The sequence below is a fragment of the Equus przewalskii genome, chromosome 16, assembly GCF_037783145.1.
Source record: "Equus przewalskii isolate Varuska chromosome 16, EquPr2, whole genome shotgun sequence".
Taxonomy (NCBI): domain Eukaryota; kingdom Metazoa; phylum Chordata; class Mammalia; order Perissodactyla; family Equidae; genus Equus; species Equus przewalskii.
Window position 1 is genome coordinate 21,073,674 of NC_091846.1, and position 18,366 is coordinate 21,092,039.

Consider the following 18,366-nt stretch of genomic DNA (forward strand, 5'->3'; position numbering starts at 1 on the left):
CCAGACCGGCGAGACCCGCTCGGTCCAGAGGAGAACAGAGTTCCTTCCCCGCCCCTTAGTCCTTCCTCGCCAGACTTGCCTGCGTCACGAAGCTCGAGAAGCGGTTCCCCCTGCGCGCCCCTCGCTCCAGGCCGAGCCTGGAAGCGCCTCGGACGCCGCTGCTGCGCGGGAGCTCGCGTGGGCTTCCCTGGGCCGCCGCTCTGCGCGCCGCAGCTCCGGGCGGACGTCGTCCCCGCTGCCCAGCGCCCTCGGGCGAGGCCCGGGCGGCACACGTGGGGTCCTGGGAGGCGCGGCCCGCCCTGACCCCTGGACATCCAAGTGGAAGGACCCTGGAGTTCTTCCCGGGCCTCCGGGGGTGCGGTGCAAGATGAAGGCTCACCTCAGGTCTCAGTTTACCAAACTAACACGATGCGCTAGTCGCACTGATGCCTGGACCCCACGCAAGGCGTGCAAGTAGTTCTGCGGCCCTCCAGGCGTCGCGTCCAGTCTGCGCGAAGTAGAGTAATCCACGACTCCCGCGCTCGGAGAAGGATCTTGAGGGGGCGCCGGGCTGAGTCCCAGACAGCAACTCTGGGCCGGACTTGGAATTTTTTTTTTTTCCCCTCAATTTTGACCCCGATCCGCGCCTCTGAACTTACTGCGACATTGGCGCGCAGCCTTCGGCTCTGCGCGAGCTGGCACACTGTGCGGGACTCAGGAGGATCCCCATCGCACCCGGGACTTGCAGACCACTGGAGTGGAGGGCCGGGAGATATTTCTAGGGGTTCACGTACGGTGTATTTTCTAGAACGAGATAAACAGATCTCAAAAGAGTAACGTCCTGGTCTCGAAGCCAGGACCGCGCCCCTGGTCTCTCCACAGATTCCCCAGGGGCGCTTGTCGAAAGCGAAGATATTGGTGCCCCAAGTTTTCCTGCCGCTCGGCGCGTGGAACGTGCGCCTGGCGCGCGAGATGCTCGCCCTGTGCCCACGCGCTCCCCTTGGCGGGAGCCACGTGCTAAGGAGGTGCCACTGTGCCCGCTTAGCTGGCTGGGCAGCCTTGCTCCAGGAGGCTGAGACCCGCAGCAGGCGCTAAGGTCAGCCGCCGTGACCGGCCTCGTCATTTAGGAGGAGAAAGGGCAGAGAAGCTACGAGGAACACTTTTAATACCTAACAATTTGAGGCAAGAAAACTTTTAAGTGGAGGCGAACATGCGCGAATTCTCTTCTGTTTAAAGAGCAGTGCAAAGTCGCCAGGAAACTCACTACGACGTGACTGTTTACTCCCAGCGAATGGGCCCCAAAGAAAATACGCCCGGACCAGGTGACTGGGCGGGATGCGCAAAGCCGCTCCCGGCGACTCTCGTCTCCGGCGACACTGCAAGCAGAGCAGGGGCAGTGCGCAGGTGGTTTTTTTCCACCCGTGAATGTTACAGTCTCATGCTCTATTTTCTCATTTTATTTTTTAAAAGAAAAAATGAACACGACTCTCAAAAGTGGATAAACTTTGCGCTGTGAAAAATATGAGCTCGAGACAGATCAGTTTGTGGGTGAAGGCTGCTCTGGCAGAAACGCGAGAAGTGAGCAAGAGCCCACAATTTTCGTTTTTACTGTAGAAATTGGTAAACGAAATCAAATGGTGATAGTTACCTATTATAGACACTGAAAAGTTCAAAATAATTTAATGTGTTTTGTATTTGTAAGTATGGAATCACCATACTTTTTATTTTTTCTACCTATTTCCATTAAGTTTTAATAAGCTATTAAAATTCCCTGGATAAATTTTGTCAGTTTTTTTTTTTCAAGTGAGTGGAGATTACATGAACCAGAAGCAAAGTTTGAGCATGATTTCCTTAACCACTGGGAAGTCTGTATCTCCTTGCCAAAATTTCCAAGGATGGGGAGAAGGGAGAAAGGGAGACTAAATACTCACTGAGTACCTACTATGTGCAGGCACCCTGATAGGGCTACCGTTATACATTTTTTTCATATTAATAACTGTTTATCAATAAGAGCTCTTCCTAAAAAGACTGAACCCTCCACTCTCCTTCTCGTGCATCCAGACCTCAGATGGATAGCTTCCATAATTTTATTTTATTCGCAAGAATTTCGTTTTTATTACTTCCTTCTTCAAAGTGACATAATTGACAAGGTTAATGGAGAGATCCATGTTTCATGATGTTAAAGTCTGTTTTGTTTAACTGCTTACATCGTTTAGTGTTAATCTTGACTGGAAAGAAAAACTGAAGGTGAGTCAGCACACGCTTAATTTCTCCTAACTCTTTAGGTCCCTGTAAAAATAAAGAAATCCTGAACTGTTTGGGAGGAGAGCGAACTTGTAAGTGGGAGGAGAGCACCAACACTGAAAGCGATGTGAAAAAAAAGAAAATGCAAAGCAAAACTTTCCCGTCGCTATGGATCAAAGGAACCGAAAACATGACCAGTTTTGTGACAGCTATGCAAACATTGTGGCTTATATTGACCATTGATAAAGGTTCAGTTAGACTAGCGGCTGCATATGTTACAATGGATACGATGGAATTGAGCACCCAGAGCTTTAAAAAAATGAGAAAAGAATTGACAACCAGATGAAGTGGGAAAGGAGGGAAGAAAACATCCAGGAGCTCCAGCAGACAGGTAAATCATCAAAAATTCAGTTCCTGCAACTAATGAAAAAACCAATCTCGCTATAGTCCAGGGGAAATGTTCTCTGACTCAAGCCTGATGGTGAGTCTATTTGTCGTGTTTCTTTTCCGGACTATCAAAAAAGTTATTTCGAGATTGAGCCAAATGTTTTGACTGGGAGACCGAAAACGGGACGAAGCGTTTCCTGCTGTAACGCCCGGGCTGCCGCGGGGCCCAGCGCTGAGCGCGTCCAGAGGCGCGCGCTTCCCGCCAGGGGCTGCTCGGAAAGGACGCTCTCCGCCGCCCTGGGAGAAGCAAGTCCGTGGTCAGCAGGCGGGGGCTGCTCGGGTTCCGCGTGGGGCCTGAACTGCAGCCTTCCTTTGGAGGAACACTCCTTTAGTTTTGTTCTGGAAGGGGAAATGGGCGCAGCTCTTGGGGAGCTATCAAGCTTCCCAGTCGCTTGACAAACTTGGAGACTCTGGAAGTTCTAAACGGAGCTTCCCTCGTTCCCTGGGTCTCTTTCTATCTGCCTTACCAGGGCGAAAACACTGCGTGCCGAGGGGGTGCTCTTTTAGATGATTTTTTCCACGTAGCCTGGGGAAGCGCCGCCGCGCGCTCCAAAGGCGACTTGCCGACCTCAGCGCCCTGGGCTCGGCGCGGCGCACCGCCCGCCCAGCTCCGCTGGCGGAGAGAGCCCGAGGGGGAGTATCTGCTCCGCCGGCCAGAGCTCGGTGCCAGGGCGCTCTCCTGACATAACCCTGTCCAGGGAGGCCAGGACAAGCGCTAACTATTGCTTGGCTCCCCTGCTGTGGGTCCCATTCCCATTACTGCCGGCATCTTCCTTGGAAGCAGCCCCCAAGAGCAGAAACTCTCGCCTCATACCTCCCCTTAGTCCCCGCTTTCCTGGCCCTTTCCGGGATCCCACACCCCCACCCCGCTTCTCCAGCAGGTCGGAGCTGAACTCTGGCACCACTCCCCACGCCCACCCGGCCGCGCCATTTTAACCCCTTACAGGTTTCGCTGCGGAGGGGGCGGGAAACAGAGTAAGTCCATCCTCCCCACCCCGCCCCACCCCCACCCCGCCTGGGTCCTCGCCTAACGCAGCCTGGAGAGGGTTATGAAATAACCCGCTAGTCGACGGGGGTAGGGGACACGCTACCTCGGACTCTCGAAACTTTGGCAAAGTCTCGGGAACACTTGTGCTCCCCCAGGACAGTTTTCTTCGCCTCGCGGTGAGCGCGGGGTGTCCGAATTTCTTAGCACTAACTGCGGAGAGCCTCTCCCTTTTCCCAGCCCCTTTAAGAACATCTGATCTTCAGCCTCAAACTTTCTCCTCTAGTCTAAAAGCTTCGTCAGCCGCGGAGAGCGACCCCAGGCGAGGCCGGGAAGGGAGAGCGCTGAGTGGGGTTAACCCAAACCAGGGCGCCCGGAGGTTGGCTGAGGCCCTGCGGGTCGAGGCCCCGCGGGTCGAGGCCCCGCGCGCTGTTTGCAGGAAGGAGCCCCCGGGGATCCGCGCGGGGCATGTTGCCGCGCCTGAAACAGGCGTTCCCTTCTCCAGATCATATTCCCCATAAAATCTAAAGCCAGATGCATCGCTTGGGCAAGTTCCCATTTCACCGCGAAAAGCACAGATTTGTTTCCAAACTGGACTCAAAATCGAGGTTTCTGGTCCGGGTTCCAGTGGCGTGCGCAAGGTCAGCCTTTCGATGGCTCAAGGGACTGCCCGGGCGGGTAACATTTCAGCATCTAACTCTGAACCTAGCGCAGGCAAAGCATCATTTGCGAATGAGGAGATTAAAAAAAAAAAAAGTAGCTTGCGAAATAAAGACAACTAAGTCTTCAAAGCTATGTGGATACTTTTTGTTTAAGTGAGGTGCAGGAGAAAAGACCAACTTCATAATTATAGACGCCCAGTTTAGCAAGATAACCTAATGGAACCTCTGTTTCATAAAAATAAGTTACAAGGGAAAAAATTTGCAAGAAAGTGAGAACAGTGGCCACATATGAAACCAAAGGGCGAGCATGGTGAAAGTAGGCATTTTTAGCAGTCTGTTGCGTCAATAACAGCTTTTGCTGAGTATTCTTTAAAGAATAAAATGCTCTTTCCAAAAGGAATAGCCTAAGGGTCTATTTTACCTGTGGCTATCCTCTCGTCATTGTATAAAGAAATTTGGGCGGAGTGGGCCGTCTTTTTTACAGTTAGAACTTTCTGATATTTGCAGTTGTGGTGAAGAGGGAGGGAATAAAAAAACGAACAAAGCTAGTCTGGGATTGACTACCGCCTATTACCGGCAAAACGTTAGCAAGAAACCAAGACTGCCTTCCCCAGGTTCGCCTAAGCGAACTCAATTTTGCATCTTTTAAAATGATAGTCATTTTTGAGTCATGTTGGTGAAATGAATAACCAGCGATGCAGAATGTAAACAAGACAAACAAGGACACAGTCCAAATCTCCCTTTTTAGAGAGAAAGGGCGCGGTGCGAAAGCGGCGCCTCTGAACAGCTAGAGGTGTAACAGCTGTAGGCTGCGGTGCATTAGGTGCCAGTGAGAGAAAGGACAATCCAACTACTTGCACAGAAAACTGTATTTCCACATGCGACTCATTTAGGATCAAATGATTTTTTTTAACACTTGCCAAGACCCACAGATAATGGCTACGAAAAGGTGCCATTAAATAGAATAAAGTTAATTGTTTACTAGGATAGGATGGGGCTTTTCGGGTGTTTGGCTACACAAACGTTCTGGAGTGACAGAGCGAGCAGCTCGCAGGCCAGTCTCCCAGTGATGGCTCGCTGCGGGGGAGGGTGGGGGACCGAGAATGCGTTTTAGCTGACCAGATTCGGACTGGCGGCCAACTCTGAGGGGCGGTTGTGAGGGGTTACCTCCACCTTGTGACGATATTCTCATGCCGTCCCTTAACTGAAAAAGTCTGCGGCCGGTAAGGCCGCCTACAAGGGCCGCGCCTCATCCAAATCTGCGCAGGCCGCCTTTGTCCCCGCAGTGACTACCGCACGGGAGGAGGGCAGACGCGAAGGATATCACCAAAGTTTCCTGAAGTCTTTATACCGCGTTGAATTCTGGTTTTTGCGGGGAGGCGGGGTGCTTATCCAACCTCGGTGGAGCAACAATTCCGTGGGCCTCTAGTCCTTGGCGGCCACTGCGCGTCCTCGCCGCGCTGCCGATCGCCCGGGCCTCTCCGGGGGATCAGGCGCCGGGGACCAATGCACGCCCTCGCGCCACACTCCTTTGCCTCTGCGTCCCTCCGCACGGTCCCAATGAGTCTCGAATTTCAACTCAAGACCTAGGGCAAACTTTCCCTTGGGCATCGTATATTTTCAGACGCGTTCGCTTTTCCCAGGGGGAGTAGGAGCGACGGGGCTCCTGGCAGCTCCCGGGCGCCCTTAGGGCACCACCCCCACCCGGTATTTGCGCAGCTCTGGCGCCCACTCTCGCCTCTGGACCCCAGACCTTGGCCTCCCACGGCCGCGCTCAGGGAAGCCGCTGCGACTGATGCGCCCCGGGTGCTTTCGTTTTGCTTTCGCTCCCTCCTCTCTGCAGCTGGGAAGACTGCGGAAGAACAAAGTGGGGGGCAGGAGAGAACGCATGTCCTGAAAAAGTGACAGGGACACCGTGGTTCGACCTGAAGCGGGGCGGGGGGTGGAGGAAGGCTAAGGCTGAGGCCTGGGCACCTCTGTTCTTTGCAGCGGTGGTAAGTGCCTGGAGGCCCTGGCTTGTTTTCTTCATGCAAAGAAACGTGGTTTGTAGATATTGATGCAACAAAATTGGCGCGGAAACGAATTCGCCTTCTTAGGCGGGCTGTCTCTTTCAAATACAGATGACAAGGCAGGGTAGAAAGGCGGGAAGATGGGCGGCCGTGGCATTTCACTAAATTAGAGGGAAAAAGAGAAGGCGCGAGAGCCGAGAGAGTAAGAGCCGGCTCCGGCACCATACTCTGAGCACCATCAGGTGTGAGGGGACCACCGCGCCGTCCAATATGCTGCGCGTCCACTCAGCTCCATGCTTTGGAACCCCAGCAACCACTGCATAGGTTCGCTTTACTTCATGTCGCCTCCCTCTTCATGGCGAGAGAAGCACATGTTACTAAATTGACGAGCCCATGTCCTAAGGACTCCCCCTAAAAAAAAAAAAAAAAAAAAAAAAAGGCCCAAACATGGACCGGGTCCTCAAATAGAGGCAAACTTATTGCTGCCCGTGTGGCCCATGCGAAAGCGTTCCTGGGTTTGGACGAGCCCAGTGCAGGGCCAAGACGAGCGGCTCTGGGGGCGCGGGCCGGTGCAGAGTCCCGCCCCCCAACCCTGGCCTGCACTTGAGCCCGAACGAGGGTGAGCGCACGGAACTGTCTCTCCAAACTCCTTAGAAAATAACGTAACCCTTCCAGACTGTTTACCACCCTGTCCAGCTGCCCGGAAAAGTCCGACGTGTTTCCTGCACTCGTCCCAGCTTAGCCCGGGCTTTCCTCCACCGTGATCTGATGTGCTAAATTATTTTATTCCAACTCTCAAAGTTAAACTGCGATCTAAATAAATCACTTAGGGAAAGGACTAGAAGCTGCTAAGGTAAATTACACTCACACTAGCTACTTGCACTTGGTTTTGTTATCAGGCCTTCCTTTCGTATTTACCGCCCTCCTTGTTTACATCGAGCTCAGAAACAGAAGCTTTTAGGCCGGCAGGGAGCTCAGTTTCATTTTGGGGGTATGGCGGGGCCTATCATCTCGTCATCAGGTTTTGAAGAAAAGTTCGAATATTTTTTATCACAGATCTAACATCCAGTAACTCCTCAAAAACTATATTCCCCGCACTGTGGCTTAAGTCCGCAAACTCCTTGGTCCCCAGCTGTCCGGGAAGCAGTAAGTGAGCTCGCGCAACGCCTCGTTGCACCTGCGGAGGAGGGAAAGCGTCTCCGCGCTTCTTGGAACCGCCGCGCCGCGCTTCCCGCGTTCTGCCCGCCAGTCTGCGAGCGGCTGCGAGCCACCCCCGCATCCTTCGGGCCCCCGCCCCCACTCAATAGTGCCGGGGCCAGGGACAAGTGGCCTGCTAACGCCGGGGGAGCGGCCGCCCTAGGGACAAGTCAGACTCCTAGCTCCTAAGCGAGGCCTGAACGCAGACACACTCCACCACCAGGGCGGTGGCGCTCCCGACGCCGAAGGGGGGAGGAGGGCGGAAGCGCGGGACGCTGGCGAGCACACCCACGAGCAACAGACCCAGGGGTCCCCGCCGGGCTGCTAGGGCGTGGGTGCCCACGCTGTGCGCGACGCCTGGGCCGCAGCCGGAGCCCACGAGCTGGGCGCACAGCTGAGCGAGGCAGCCGCCGCCGCCACGGAGCCTGGCAGGCGGCGCGGAGCCCCGGGGAGCTGGTTTTCCCGGGCGGGCACGTGATGGGGTTGGCAGCGCTCTGGCCCGGGCTGGGAGGAGGGGGAAGCGGCGAGCAGGAGGCCGGGGGCGGGCGGGCGGCTGGCGCGCTGTGTACTTAGGTCGTGTGCTGGGGCTTTTCTCTCCCAGGAGCCGGCGGAGGGAGGGGGAGGAGGAGGGGCCACCGCTCCGCCTTCTCCTTTTCGCAATGTTGACGCAATCTATAAATAGTGGAACAAAAGGACCAACTTCCTCGGAGCTTTGCTGAAACTGCACAAAAAATCGAGCTGGGGGGTTCCCTGGTCCCTGGCGATGGGGCGGGGAGCGCAGCGCCAGGGGAGGGGGCGGGCGCGACAGCGCGGGCCCCGCCGAGGGGGACACCTGGCTGAGGCACAGCTGCCGCCGCGCCGCGCGAACCCAAGGCTCCAGTCCCTGCGCGGGTTGGAGCGCTCATCCCCACCGGGGGTCTTCCTCCGCCGATGACAGGTCAGTCCGTACCGCCCCTTTTTACACCGGGTTTTCTTTTCCCTCCCCCAAGCCTCTACTTTTAGAAAGGAATTGAAGGAAAAATAGAACGAGGCGCAGCAGTGACAGCCACCAAATCTGCAACCCCAGCAGTCTACCGCGGGGTGGCCGAGGGGGCTCAAGGAGGCGGTCCGCGCCTGGCCCCTCGTCGCACAGCCGGTGCCCGCGCCGCGGCCGGAGACGAAGCCAGGCAGGACTAGCGCGCGCCGCCCAGGCGGCAGGGAGAGCGGAGGCGGGAGCGCCGCGGAGGCGCGGGCCCTGGGCGGGGGTTGAGGGCGGGCTCCCGTCTGCTGCTCCTGCCCGGGGCCGACCCCCGGTGGAGACGCGCCAGGGCTGGGAGGCGGCCGAGCGCGCCTCGCCTCCTCCAAGCTCGGAACTGGCGTCTCCGCCTCGTCTTGCGGCTGCCGTGGGAGGACTGAGCAGAGAAGCGCTGTCGCCGCACGCCGCCGCGCACCCTGGCTCCTGTGCCCACACACCCAGCGCGCCGGGAATTGGGGGGCAGGCTGGGGACAGGGGGCACGCTCTCCTCCAGGAGCCCGGGAGCTGAGCGCGAGCGCCCGCTGCGCCGCCGTGGCGGTTACACAGGGCGCGGGGGAGGGGGCGGAGCTGGCGCTGTTGACAGCCGTGCTGGAGCGGGGAGGGCGAAAGTTGGGGAGAGGAGGCGGGGGAGAGGTGGGAGTCGGGGTTGGGGGAGGGAGCGCGCGCGCGGAATTCAGCGAGGAGGAGGAGGGGGCTGGGGTCACGTGACGGGCAGACGCCCCCGCTACAGGCTGACAGTCTGGGTGACGTCACCATCCCCTGACTGCAGGGGGTGGCGCTTCCGCTCCCTCCCCCAGCCCCCAGTACCGGTGGCTGCAGCCATTTCGAAGTGTGGGAGTGAGCGGAGGATAGACGAGGGTTTTCCTTACGGCCCTAGACCCTGGCTGCATCCCCAGCTGCCCGGAGTCCCTGGCCTGGGACCGGAGAGGCAGCCGCTATCACCCCCTCCCGCCGCGCCCCATTGTGTGAGCGGGCGGCGCAGGGCGGAGGCTGGTGCCGGCCCCCCGCGGCTCCCAGCTCCGGAGGGGGCGGGGCGGTCCCGGAGCAGTCGCTGCCGAGTCGGGCCGCATCCCAAGAGCGCCGTCCGCGCGCGCGAGGTCCGACGCTCTGATTCTTGGCTGGCAATCGGAGGCCTTGCCCGCATTCCCGGGGCGCCGGCTGGTTGGGGACCCGCTCAGCGGCGCGAGCCTACACTCCAACCCCGCAGGTGTGTGGCTGGAGTCCGTCACCGCTCCGGGGGACGCGCTTCCAGCAGTCGTTATAAGCTATTTGGGGAGACTCCGGGTTTTGGTGACTCAGCGCGGTGAGCGCTATTTATAAGTTGGTGCTTTACTAGCAGGGAAATACACTTTGCTCAGATCCGTCCGCCCAAGAAATTGGAAGAGCTCCCTTACGAGGCAACAAAAGACAACTTTTCTGAAAGAGGAGACTTTTGACTTTTAGAGCCTGTGCTGTAAGGCATAGGAGGTCTCACCAAAAGACTAGTCAGAACACGGTTTATCTCAAAAAGTTGGTCATCTTCCAGGGTAGATGGAGAATTTTAGAGATACATCATGATGGTAGACTGCCTTTTTTTTGAGTGGTGGTGGCGTGAACCAGGAGCAATAATTCAGATAAATGACCCAGCAGTCCTCCTAGTAAATCGCAGAATATCAGAACTGCGTTATTACAGTATTTGTAAAAATACATTAAACTATGTGGTGGCTAGGCATAAAATAAAGGAAAACCAGACGGTATTGGAAATTTCTATACAATATTCTGTAACAGGAAGGTGTGTGGTATTTCTCATCAAAAAATCTGCTGGCAACTATAAATGACGTGTTCACCGCCCAGTTTCTCCCTCCCAAGAAAACACTACAAAAATGTACTGTATATTCAGCCCGAGGTTCTTCTACAGTGTGTAAGTGCTGCACAAACAATTTTCAGTCAGTGTTTGTTTTACTGGCATTACTTTGTGGTTTTCTCTTCTCTCCCTATCCCGCCCCCCCCCCCCGCCCCGCCCCGCCCCGCCCAAGTTTGTAAATCCGGCAGGTAGAAGCTAAGAGAAAGCAATTGCTAGGCTGGCTTCAGGGAGGCAAGAGTTAACACCTTGCCTAGCCTGCACAGCCTTCTGTAGGTAGCACGACCTCAGGTGTTTCTTGAAACAAAGAAGGTAGTTTCCTTGATGGCTAAAGCCAGGTCAACTAAGCAGAGAGGAAGGGGCATCTCAAGCTGAGCAAGCATGGCAGCATGTGCAAAGGCCTGTGGTGAAGAACTACAGCCAGCAAAGGATGGGTGGGGGGGGGGGGAGTGAAGAGGGGGTTGAGAAAGGAAGCTGGATGGATGGCCAGGTTATCCAGGGCTTTATATTCCATGCTGAAGAGTTTGGACTTTAGCGTGAGACCTACAAGTTTTAGCCTTTTTGGGGACACATACCCTTTTGAGAATCTATGGAAAGCAATGTGGTCTCTCTTCAGAAAAATGCACCTCTAGATCTATACTAAAATTTTGCAGACAATTTCTCGGGGTTTACTCTGCTTTGTGAGTAAATGACTATTGGGCCTCAGGATTAAAACCTATAGGAAATGGAGAATCACGAAAAGGTTTTTTTAAATGGAAAAGCAAGCTCAAGTGTAGAAAGGTTACATGTCTTTGAAAAGATGACACTGGTTGGGTCCAGGAGACTGGAAGACGGAATATAAGACAGTCTGTGATCTAAATAAGGATGGATGAGGACCACTGCTGTGTACCTAGTGGCAGTGGTGATAGAGGGAAGAGGGATTCAAGAAAAGTAATTTAAAACGAGTGAGTGGAATGGGAAATTGACTGGCAGTGTAGGGCAGGGGCAAGAGCAAGGGATTGCCAGATTTCTGGTCTAGGGTGTGAACTGGTAGGAGGAGTGGGCCTCAGGTCCAGGAGGAGGAACTCCGTTTTGTCCCTCTAGAATTTGAGGTATCAGGGAACTATCCCAGGAAGGTTGGAAGTAAGGTCTGGCTCTTGAGAGTCCTTAAAATGTAGGTGCCGAATGGATCAGATGGACCACAAAGTGTATCAAGTGAGCAGAGGTCTGAGAACCAGAACCCTGGGAAACGCCCATCTTTAGGGGAAGAGGAGGAGCAAGAGGAGGCTTTGAAGGACAGTAGTGAGTGAGTAAAGACAGAGTGGTGTCCCTAGCGTATATAACTTAGATTAGTAAATCCTGCTTCCTTTATAAGGAATGAAAGCATGTTGCTGGTTTGGTCCCTTTATAAGATTGAAGAGGCTGTGTACTCCTTCAGTGGCAAAGAAAGCACCTTTCCAAAAATTCAAATTCAGAAGGGAGATGAGGGCAGGAGAGGATTAAATCTTGCTTTCCCCTCTTTTTTGAAACCAGGGATACCTACGGGAAAAGAGAAGAGAAATGGAGGGAATCAAGCTTTCTCTTTTCTCTGCTCAGCCACTAAGCCTTTAAGGAAAAGGAGTCCGGATAGACTGGGTCCCCAAGATGGTGTTTTTGTCCCTCTAGCACTTCAAAACCCCACTTAATCTTTAGTACTAGGAGCTGCTAGAATCTCAGTCTGGCTAAGGAAACAAGGAAAGCTTGAGGAAAAGGGTTTTCCTTTGCTTCCTCCTCCTACTTGTTACAGCCATCCTAAGCTAGGACTGTACTCAGTACAGAGCACACTACCCCAGCACTTAGTGGTTTAAAACAACAACAGTGTTACTTTACTCATGAATATGCAATTTGGGTAGGGCTCTGCAGGGACAGCTCATTTCTAATCCACTTGGCGTCAGCTGGGGCAGCTCGAAGGCTGGAGGCTTGCATCATCTGAAGACTTGTTCACTTGCGTGTCTAGCCATTGGTACTGACTGACGGCTGGGACCTCAACTGGGGCTAACAGCCCAGGCACCTACACCTGCCTGCTTCTTGTGGTCTCAGCTTCCTCACAACAGGCTTGTTGGGCTCAAACAGTCCTAAGACCCAGAGCCAGGGAAGCTGTATCACCTTTTATGACCTAATCTTAGAAGTCATGTAGCATCTTATCCCTCACATTCTATATGTTAGAGGCAAATCACTGACACCATACATATTCTAGAGAGGGGAGTTAGACTCTCCCTTTTAATGGGAGGAGTGTCAGAGAATTTGCAATGTTTAAAACCATCACACATTAACTTCAGATAAATAGATTTATAAACAATATGCTGTATATTAAACATAAGAAACCAAATAAATATCCTCTTTTTTATATTAGAACGCAATATAAAAACCCAAATGTTTCATTGTTACAGCAAAGCGAATCCTGAGCCAATCTGAGTAGGCAGTTTGTCTTATAATCGGGATTACCCTCTTCTTCTCCCTCATGACCCTTCCCTCCCCTCCAGCTCAGGCCTCCTGTACACAGACACCTCTCTCTCCCAAGCTAGGCAGGATCCCCACAGTGGCTATACCTCCAGGGCCATGATCAGGCCCTAAAAGTTTTTTCTGTTTCCTCTTTGAATTGTCCCTGACTTTGGACCTCACTAGATCAGTGGCAAAGCCATCAATGACATGTCCTTACTTCTCAGAGTTAAAAAGCAAAATGCTATGAAGATTATTCCAACAAGTAATTTTAGAATAAATTGTACATAATTAAAATGATATTTCTAAAAAAGGGCTATATGTTTTTAGATGTCAGGATCTTTACTTGGGTTTGTTTATTCATAACACTCAGTAATTCTAAAGGGATGGTTGAGATTTTAGGGATTTTATAAGAATTTGCATGTTTCCTTGAAGGTGATATATACACTTATTATTACAATACAGAATCTAAATGACTCTTCTCCCATTTTTACAATGCACATTGCATTATTTTTCTTTAAAACCAGTACACATAGTTTTTAGTACACATTATTTGGTTGGTAAAGGGGCTCAAGAATCATTTTTTTAAGGAACTGAAAATACCACCTTTCTCTGAGTAATCAAGATTAAGTAATATTTTCTTATAACCTAGTATATTTTTAAATTCTCCTAAAGCTGATATTATTATAATTTATACATCTTTGATGTTCTCTTAGAAAGACTTCCTCTATGACTTAGAAATAGTGCTTAGGCCATTTTAATAACATACTCCCCTAAAGGCTGTCTAATACCTCTACAGTTTTGATAATTTTTGCATAATTGTTCACAGTTATACTGAGTCAAAATCACACTGTGAATTCATACTATAGAATACAGATTTTAAAATAAGTACATCTAGATAATGAGCAAATGTACACTTATGAACTCTATTTTTTTGTGTGTATTTCTTAATGATTTTTGAAGTAGCATGCTTTTTAAAAAAAATAAAATGACTTAAGTATATCTTTGTTTTTGAAGTTTCTTATATAGCAATGATTTTAAAAAAACTGACACAGTGTTCACGTTAAACTGACAGACTTTGTTATCAGGGCCCAAACTGTTCCTAATTCTCTGTGACTTCATAGCTACCATGGAGGCAGCCCAAAGGAGCTTAAGTAAACACTTTTAAATTACGTAATGCAGTTCTCAAGGAACAACCCCAGCCAAACTGTGCCATATAGTTTTACAGATGCTATTTTTCTGTTATGCCAGAATACTTATTACCCTATCTATAGAATGACTTCATAGTAAGGATAACATGAAAGAAAACTGGAAGTGGGCCAGTCTGTTTCTAGGCATTCTGAATGAAGGCAGGGTTGAGGAAATTATTTCAAAGTAGTTATCTAGTGAATGTTTTTCTGAAGCTTATAAACTAAGCATTTTGGAAAGTGCTGTAGTGAAAATGGTACAGTAAGCCATAAATTCAATATGATTTCAATAAAGAGATTCGACAAAAAATATATTGCTAGCTGATAGTAGTAATGCTGTGTCTACTACTACATGAAGAACTAAATACAGTCATACATTTTATTAAGTAAAATAATTTGGATCCTTTATGTTATTTTTCTTCACCTTTCTATGTATTCAAAACATAACTTATTTTTAAAGAAATATTGCCAAAGTCAATAAAAAAGATATATTCTTCAACATGTTGGCAAGGCTCTATGTTAAGCATCATGGAGAAGACAAAGAATTATAAGTCCTTGAGGTAGTAAAGTTATTAATATGAGTATATCAGCAAAAATGCAACTTTATCAAATTAAATTACAGAAAGAATCTCCCCATCAGATTGACAAAGATTGAAAATAAGTGTTAATAGCTAGTGTTGCTAAGAATGCAATGAAATTTATAATCTCATCTATTATATTACCTTTCTGGGGTCTTAAAAACATCCAAATCTTTGATACAGTAGTTCCACTTCCAGGAACCAATCCTAAAGAAATAATCAAATATGAAGTCAAAGATTGATATATATTCACCACAGCATCTATACAGAGGAACCAATCTGAATATTCAATAATAAAGGAGTGGTTAAATAAACCATGGTGCAATAATCTAATGGAATATTATGGAACTAATAAAAATATTTAATGCCACAGAGAAATACTAATATTTAATTTAATGTACACTTAAATTTTTAGGTTATAAAACTATTTCTCCTCATTTATTTAAAAATACATTTATTTATATGTATAGAAAAAGGGTAGGGAAAAATATACTGAAGTCTGTTATGTGATTATGGTAATTTTTACCTTATTTTTCATATTTTCTAAAATGAGCACATATTATTTTATTTATTTTTTCTTTTTTTATCTTTTTTTTTTCCTGCTTTTTTCTCCCCAAATCCTCCCAGTACACAGTTGTATATTTTAGTTGTGGTCCTTCTGGTTGTGGCATGTGGGACACCGCCTCCACATGGCCTGATGAGCAGTGCCATGTCCTCGCCCAGGATGTGAACCCTGGACCGCCAAAGCGGGGCACGCGAACTTAACCACTCTGCCACAGGGCCAGCCTCAAGCACATATTATTTTAACAGTCAGAAAAAAATCGTTAAAATTAAAAGGTTTCCTCTCAAATATGTAAAAAATGACATACATTTACATTTTTTACAACACCAGGGTATTTAATAAAGTAACACAACATATTACTTACTTTTTATAAGTACCTTTTCATTTTGCCTACTTGTAACAGTGTCTGCCAGTGAATAATCTCTGCTTTCTAAAATTAAAGTAGATAAGGTGTAGGCAAGTACGGAGAATTTATTATGCGAAGGGTATAATTTGAGGTGTAGCCTTTGGTGGAAAAGTTGATTTGAGGAAAATTTGGTAGAGTCAAATGTAATGGCTGTAATGGCTGTATCTATTTTGTAAGTTTTATAACTGTATTTTATATTTCTTGTATTTTTAATTGTGGTAAAAAACACATAACATGAACCTTACCATCTTAATCATTTAAAAATGTACAGTTCAGTAGTAGTAAGTATATTCACATTGTCATGTATAATAGTATTTTAAGGATAGTGTTTTTATTGGTTTCATAAAAACAATACATGTTCATTTATAAATAATTCAAACAATATAAAGTTACAGGAAAATTTTTATATCTCCTCAGATCTCAGATTTTACCATTAATATTAAATGAACATCATGGTAGGTATATATGCATTTATACACATAAGATAATCTTATTTAAGATTAGAACAAGTATACTACTTTTAAATAAGAAAGTATTACATTTAAAATTATTTGAATTTGGTAGTAGTAAGATAAGCTGAAGGAATTGATGAACTTTTAGAAAAATGTTTGTCTGCCACAAGAGATCTTATTTCCGAATATCCGAAGTTCAAAACATTAAGAGTTTGGAGACTTATTTTATCAGTGTGTTTCAAATTTAGAAATGCCCAAAGACTCTGCTATGAAAAATGTATATTTATTGGTTATATCATTATTTTTACAAAGTCAGTGTTTTAAGGTTTATTCTGTTTTGTAACCCTAATTCCTTTGGTCATTTGGTCTTGATCTGTATTTTAAAATCCAGTGGTCACAACATGCCTTGATTCACAATATTCTAATTATTAATTTTGTTTCATCACTTAGTTATCTGCTCTTTGCTAAGTAGTTTTGGGGGTTTTTTTCCTACACGGATTCATGGATGCTATGTTTGTCTTTTTCGTCAATTCTTAATGACACTTATTTAGATATAATAGTTTGAGGTCATACTGGCTTTGCCTTAAAACTGTGTAGACATTTTTCCTTTGTTTTCTGGCTTTGAATATTGCTTAGAGGAAGTCTAAGACCAGCATGACGTCCGCCCTCTTACAAGTTATTTAGTTTTCTGCCTAGTGGTATGAAAAGTTTTTCCTTCATTTTTTATGGTTAATAGCCTAACTAGGATATGCCTCAATATTGAATACTGTGTCCATTTTTCTTTGAACATTTTATTCTGCAGATTCAGTTCTTTCATTATTTTGTGGAAATTCTCTTCTATTACATCTTTAAGTGCTTTTTCTGATTCATTTGTTGCATTATGTATTCAGGGAGATGAATCAAGCTATACTGTCTTTGTCTCACTTGCATATTGTTATTTGCAAATACTTTGGTCTACTTCTGCCTTCACTGCAATTTATTAAATTCACTTGTCAACTGGAGTTTATTAAGTGCCAGCCCTAGTGGTAAATAAGATCATTTCCCTACCTTTATGAAGCTATGAAACTTTTTAGTTGAGGGTGGGGGAGGGAGAAATAAATTTAGAATGTCAGGTAGTGATAATAAGAAATCCAGGTAAGGAAATGGATAGGTGGGGGAAGGAATCGTGCATTTTAGAGAGAGTGGCGAGAGCAGGCCTCTCTAAGATAACATTTGAGAAGAGATCTGAATGAAGTGAGGCAGTGAGCTAGGTAAAGACCTGGGCAATCCAGACATAGAGGAAAGCAAGTACAAAGGCTCTGCTGTGGGAAAGTGGTGTGTTCAAGACAGAATGATTAGAGCCACGTGAGTAACCAGCAAGTGGTGAGAGATGAGACTAGAGAAGTGGATAGGCCAGATCACAAAAGAGTTTGTATGCCCTGGTAAGGAGTCTGAATTTTGTTTTAAATGTGATGAGGAGCAAGGGGATGGTATATGCTTTAGAGGAGTTACTTGGCTGCTGCTAAGTATTTCAACAGCAATAACTGAGTATAAAGAATTGGTTAAATAGGTGTTGTAAAACTGAAAATGCAAAAAAGGGAGCACTGACATAACAGGGTAACTTCAGGAAGCAGCTACTACCCCTAGTACCAGATAAACATGGGGAACACCTGAAGTTATCAGAACCCAGAAGCTCAGAGGGAACATTCGGCAGAGCTGGACCCATGACCTCAGGGCAGGGGGTGCTGCCAATTTGCTGCTGGTACCTCTGAGAGGGTACCTTGGGGCTGATTCTAGGAGAGTGGAAAATAGTTGAAATTTTGAGCTAAGTGCCACTGTCAGGGTGAAGGTCCGTGACTGGGGCAACCCTGACAAGTGAAGAAAACCAAAAAGCAAGTTCTTTGTCCCCTCTTCCTGACTTTTAGTCTTTCTCTAGGGCCTCTTATTGACAGATCATAGCAGGGATTCAGCTGACAAAGAAGAAATGTAGTTGGCAGAATCCCAGTTCCAGCATCACAGAGTATGGAAGGGTTTATTGCTAAGAGATAACAGCTTAAGAACTGGCACACAGAGGAATTAGGGATGATTTCTAGGTTTCTGCCTTGAGCAAATAATGTCACTTATTGAATGGGGAAAGACTTGGGGAGAAGTAAATTGAGGGGGAGAAGAAAATCAAGAGATTTGTTTTGAATGTGTTAATGTTGAGGTCCTTATTAGACATCTAAGTGTAGTTCCTGGGCAGGCAGTTGGATATGAGTTTGGAGCTCAACAGAGGTATCTGGGATAGAATACAAATTTTAGGAGTCCTAAGATCACAGGCAACATTTTAAACCAAAAAGACTGGATGAGATGACCTAGGGGGAAATG

General features: G+C 48.3%; 1 protein-coding gene across 7 annotated transcripts in view; it reads right to left on the reverse strand.

The window, feature by feature from the left end:
* The window catches only part of LOC103559735 (uncharacterized), a 77,850-nt gene that overhangs the window by 27,546 nt on the left and 31,938 nt on the right, over window positions 1-18,366 (reverse strand). For 5 of the 7 annotated variants that reach the window (XR_011527815.1, XM_070578155.1, XM_070578153.1 and 2 more), the window contains one exon: window positions 14,745-14,807. Coding sequence is in view for 4 of the 7 variants with exons in the window: in XM_070578155.1 (XP_070434256.1) it covers window positions 14,745-14,807 (63 nt within the window). In the remaining 3 variants the exon portion in view is untranslated. Of the gene's footprint in view, window positions 1-638; window positions 784-11,706; window positions 11,897-14,744; window positions 14,808-18,366 lie in introns of those variants that run through there. The other 2 variants (XR_011527816.1, XR_011527817.1) reach the window with 2 other exon arrangements.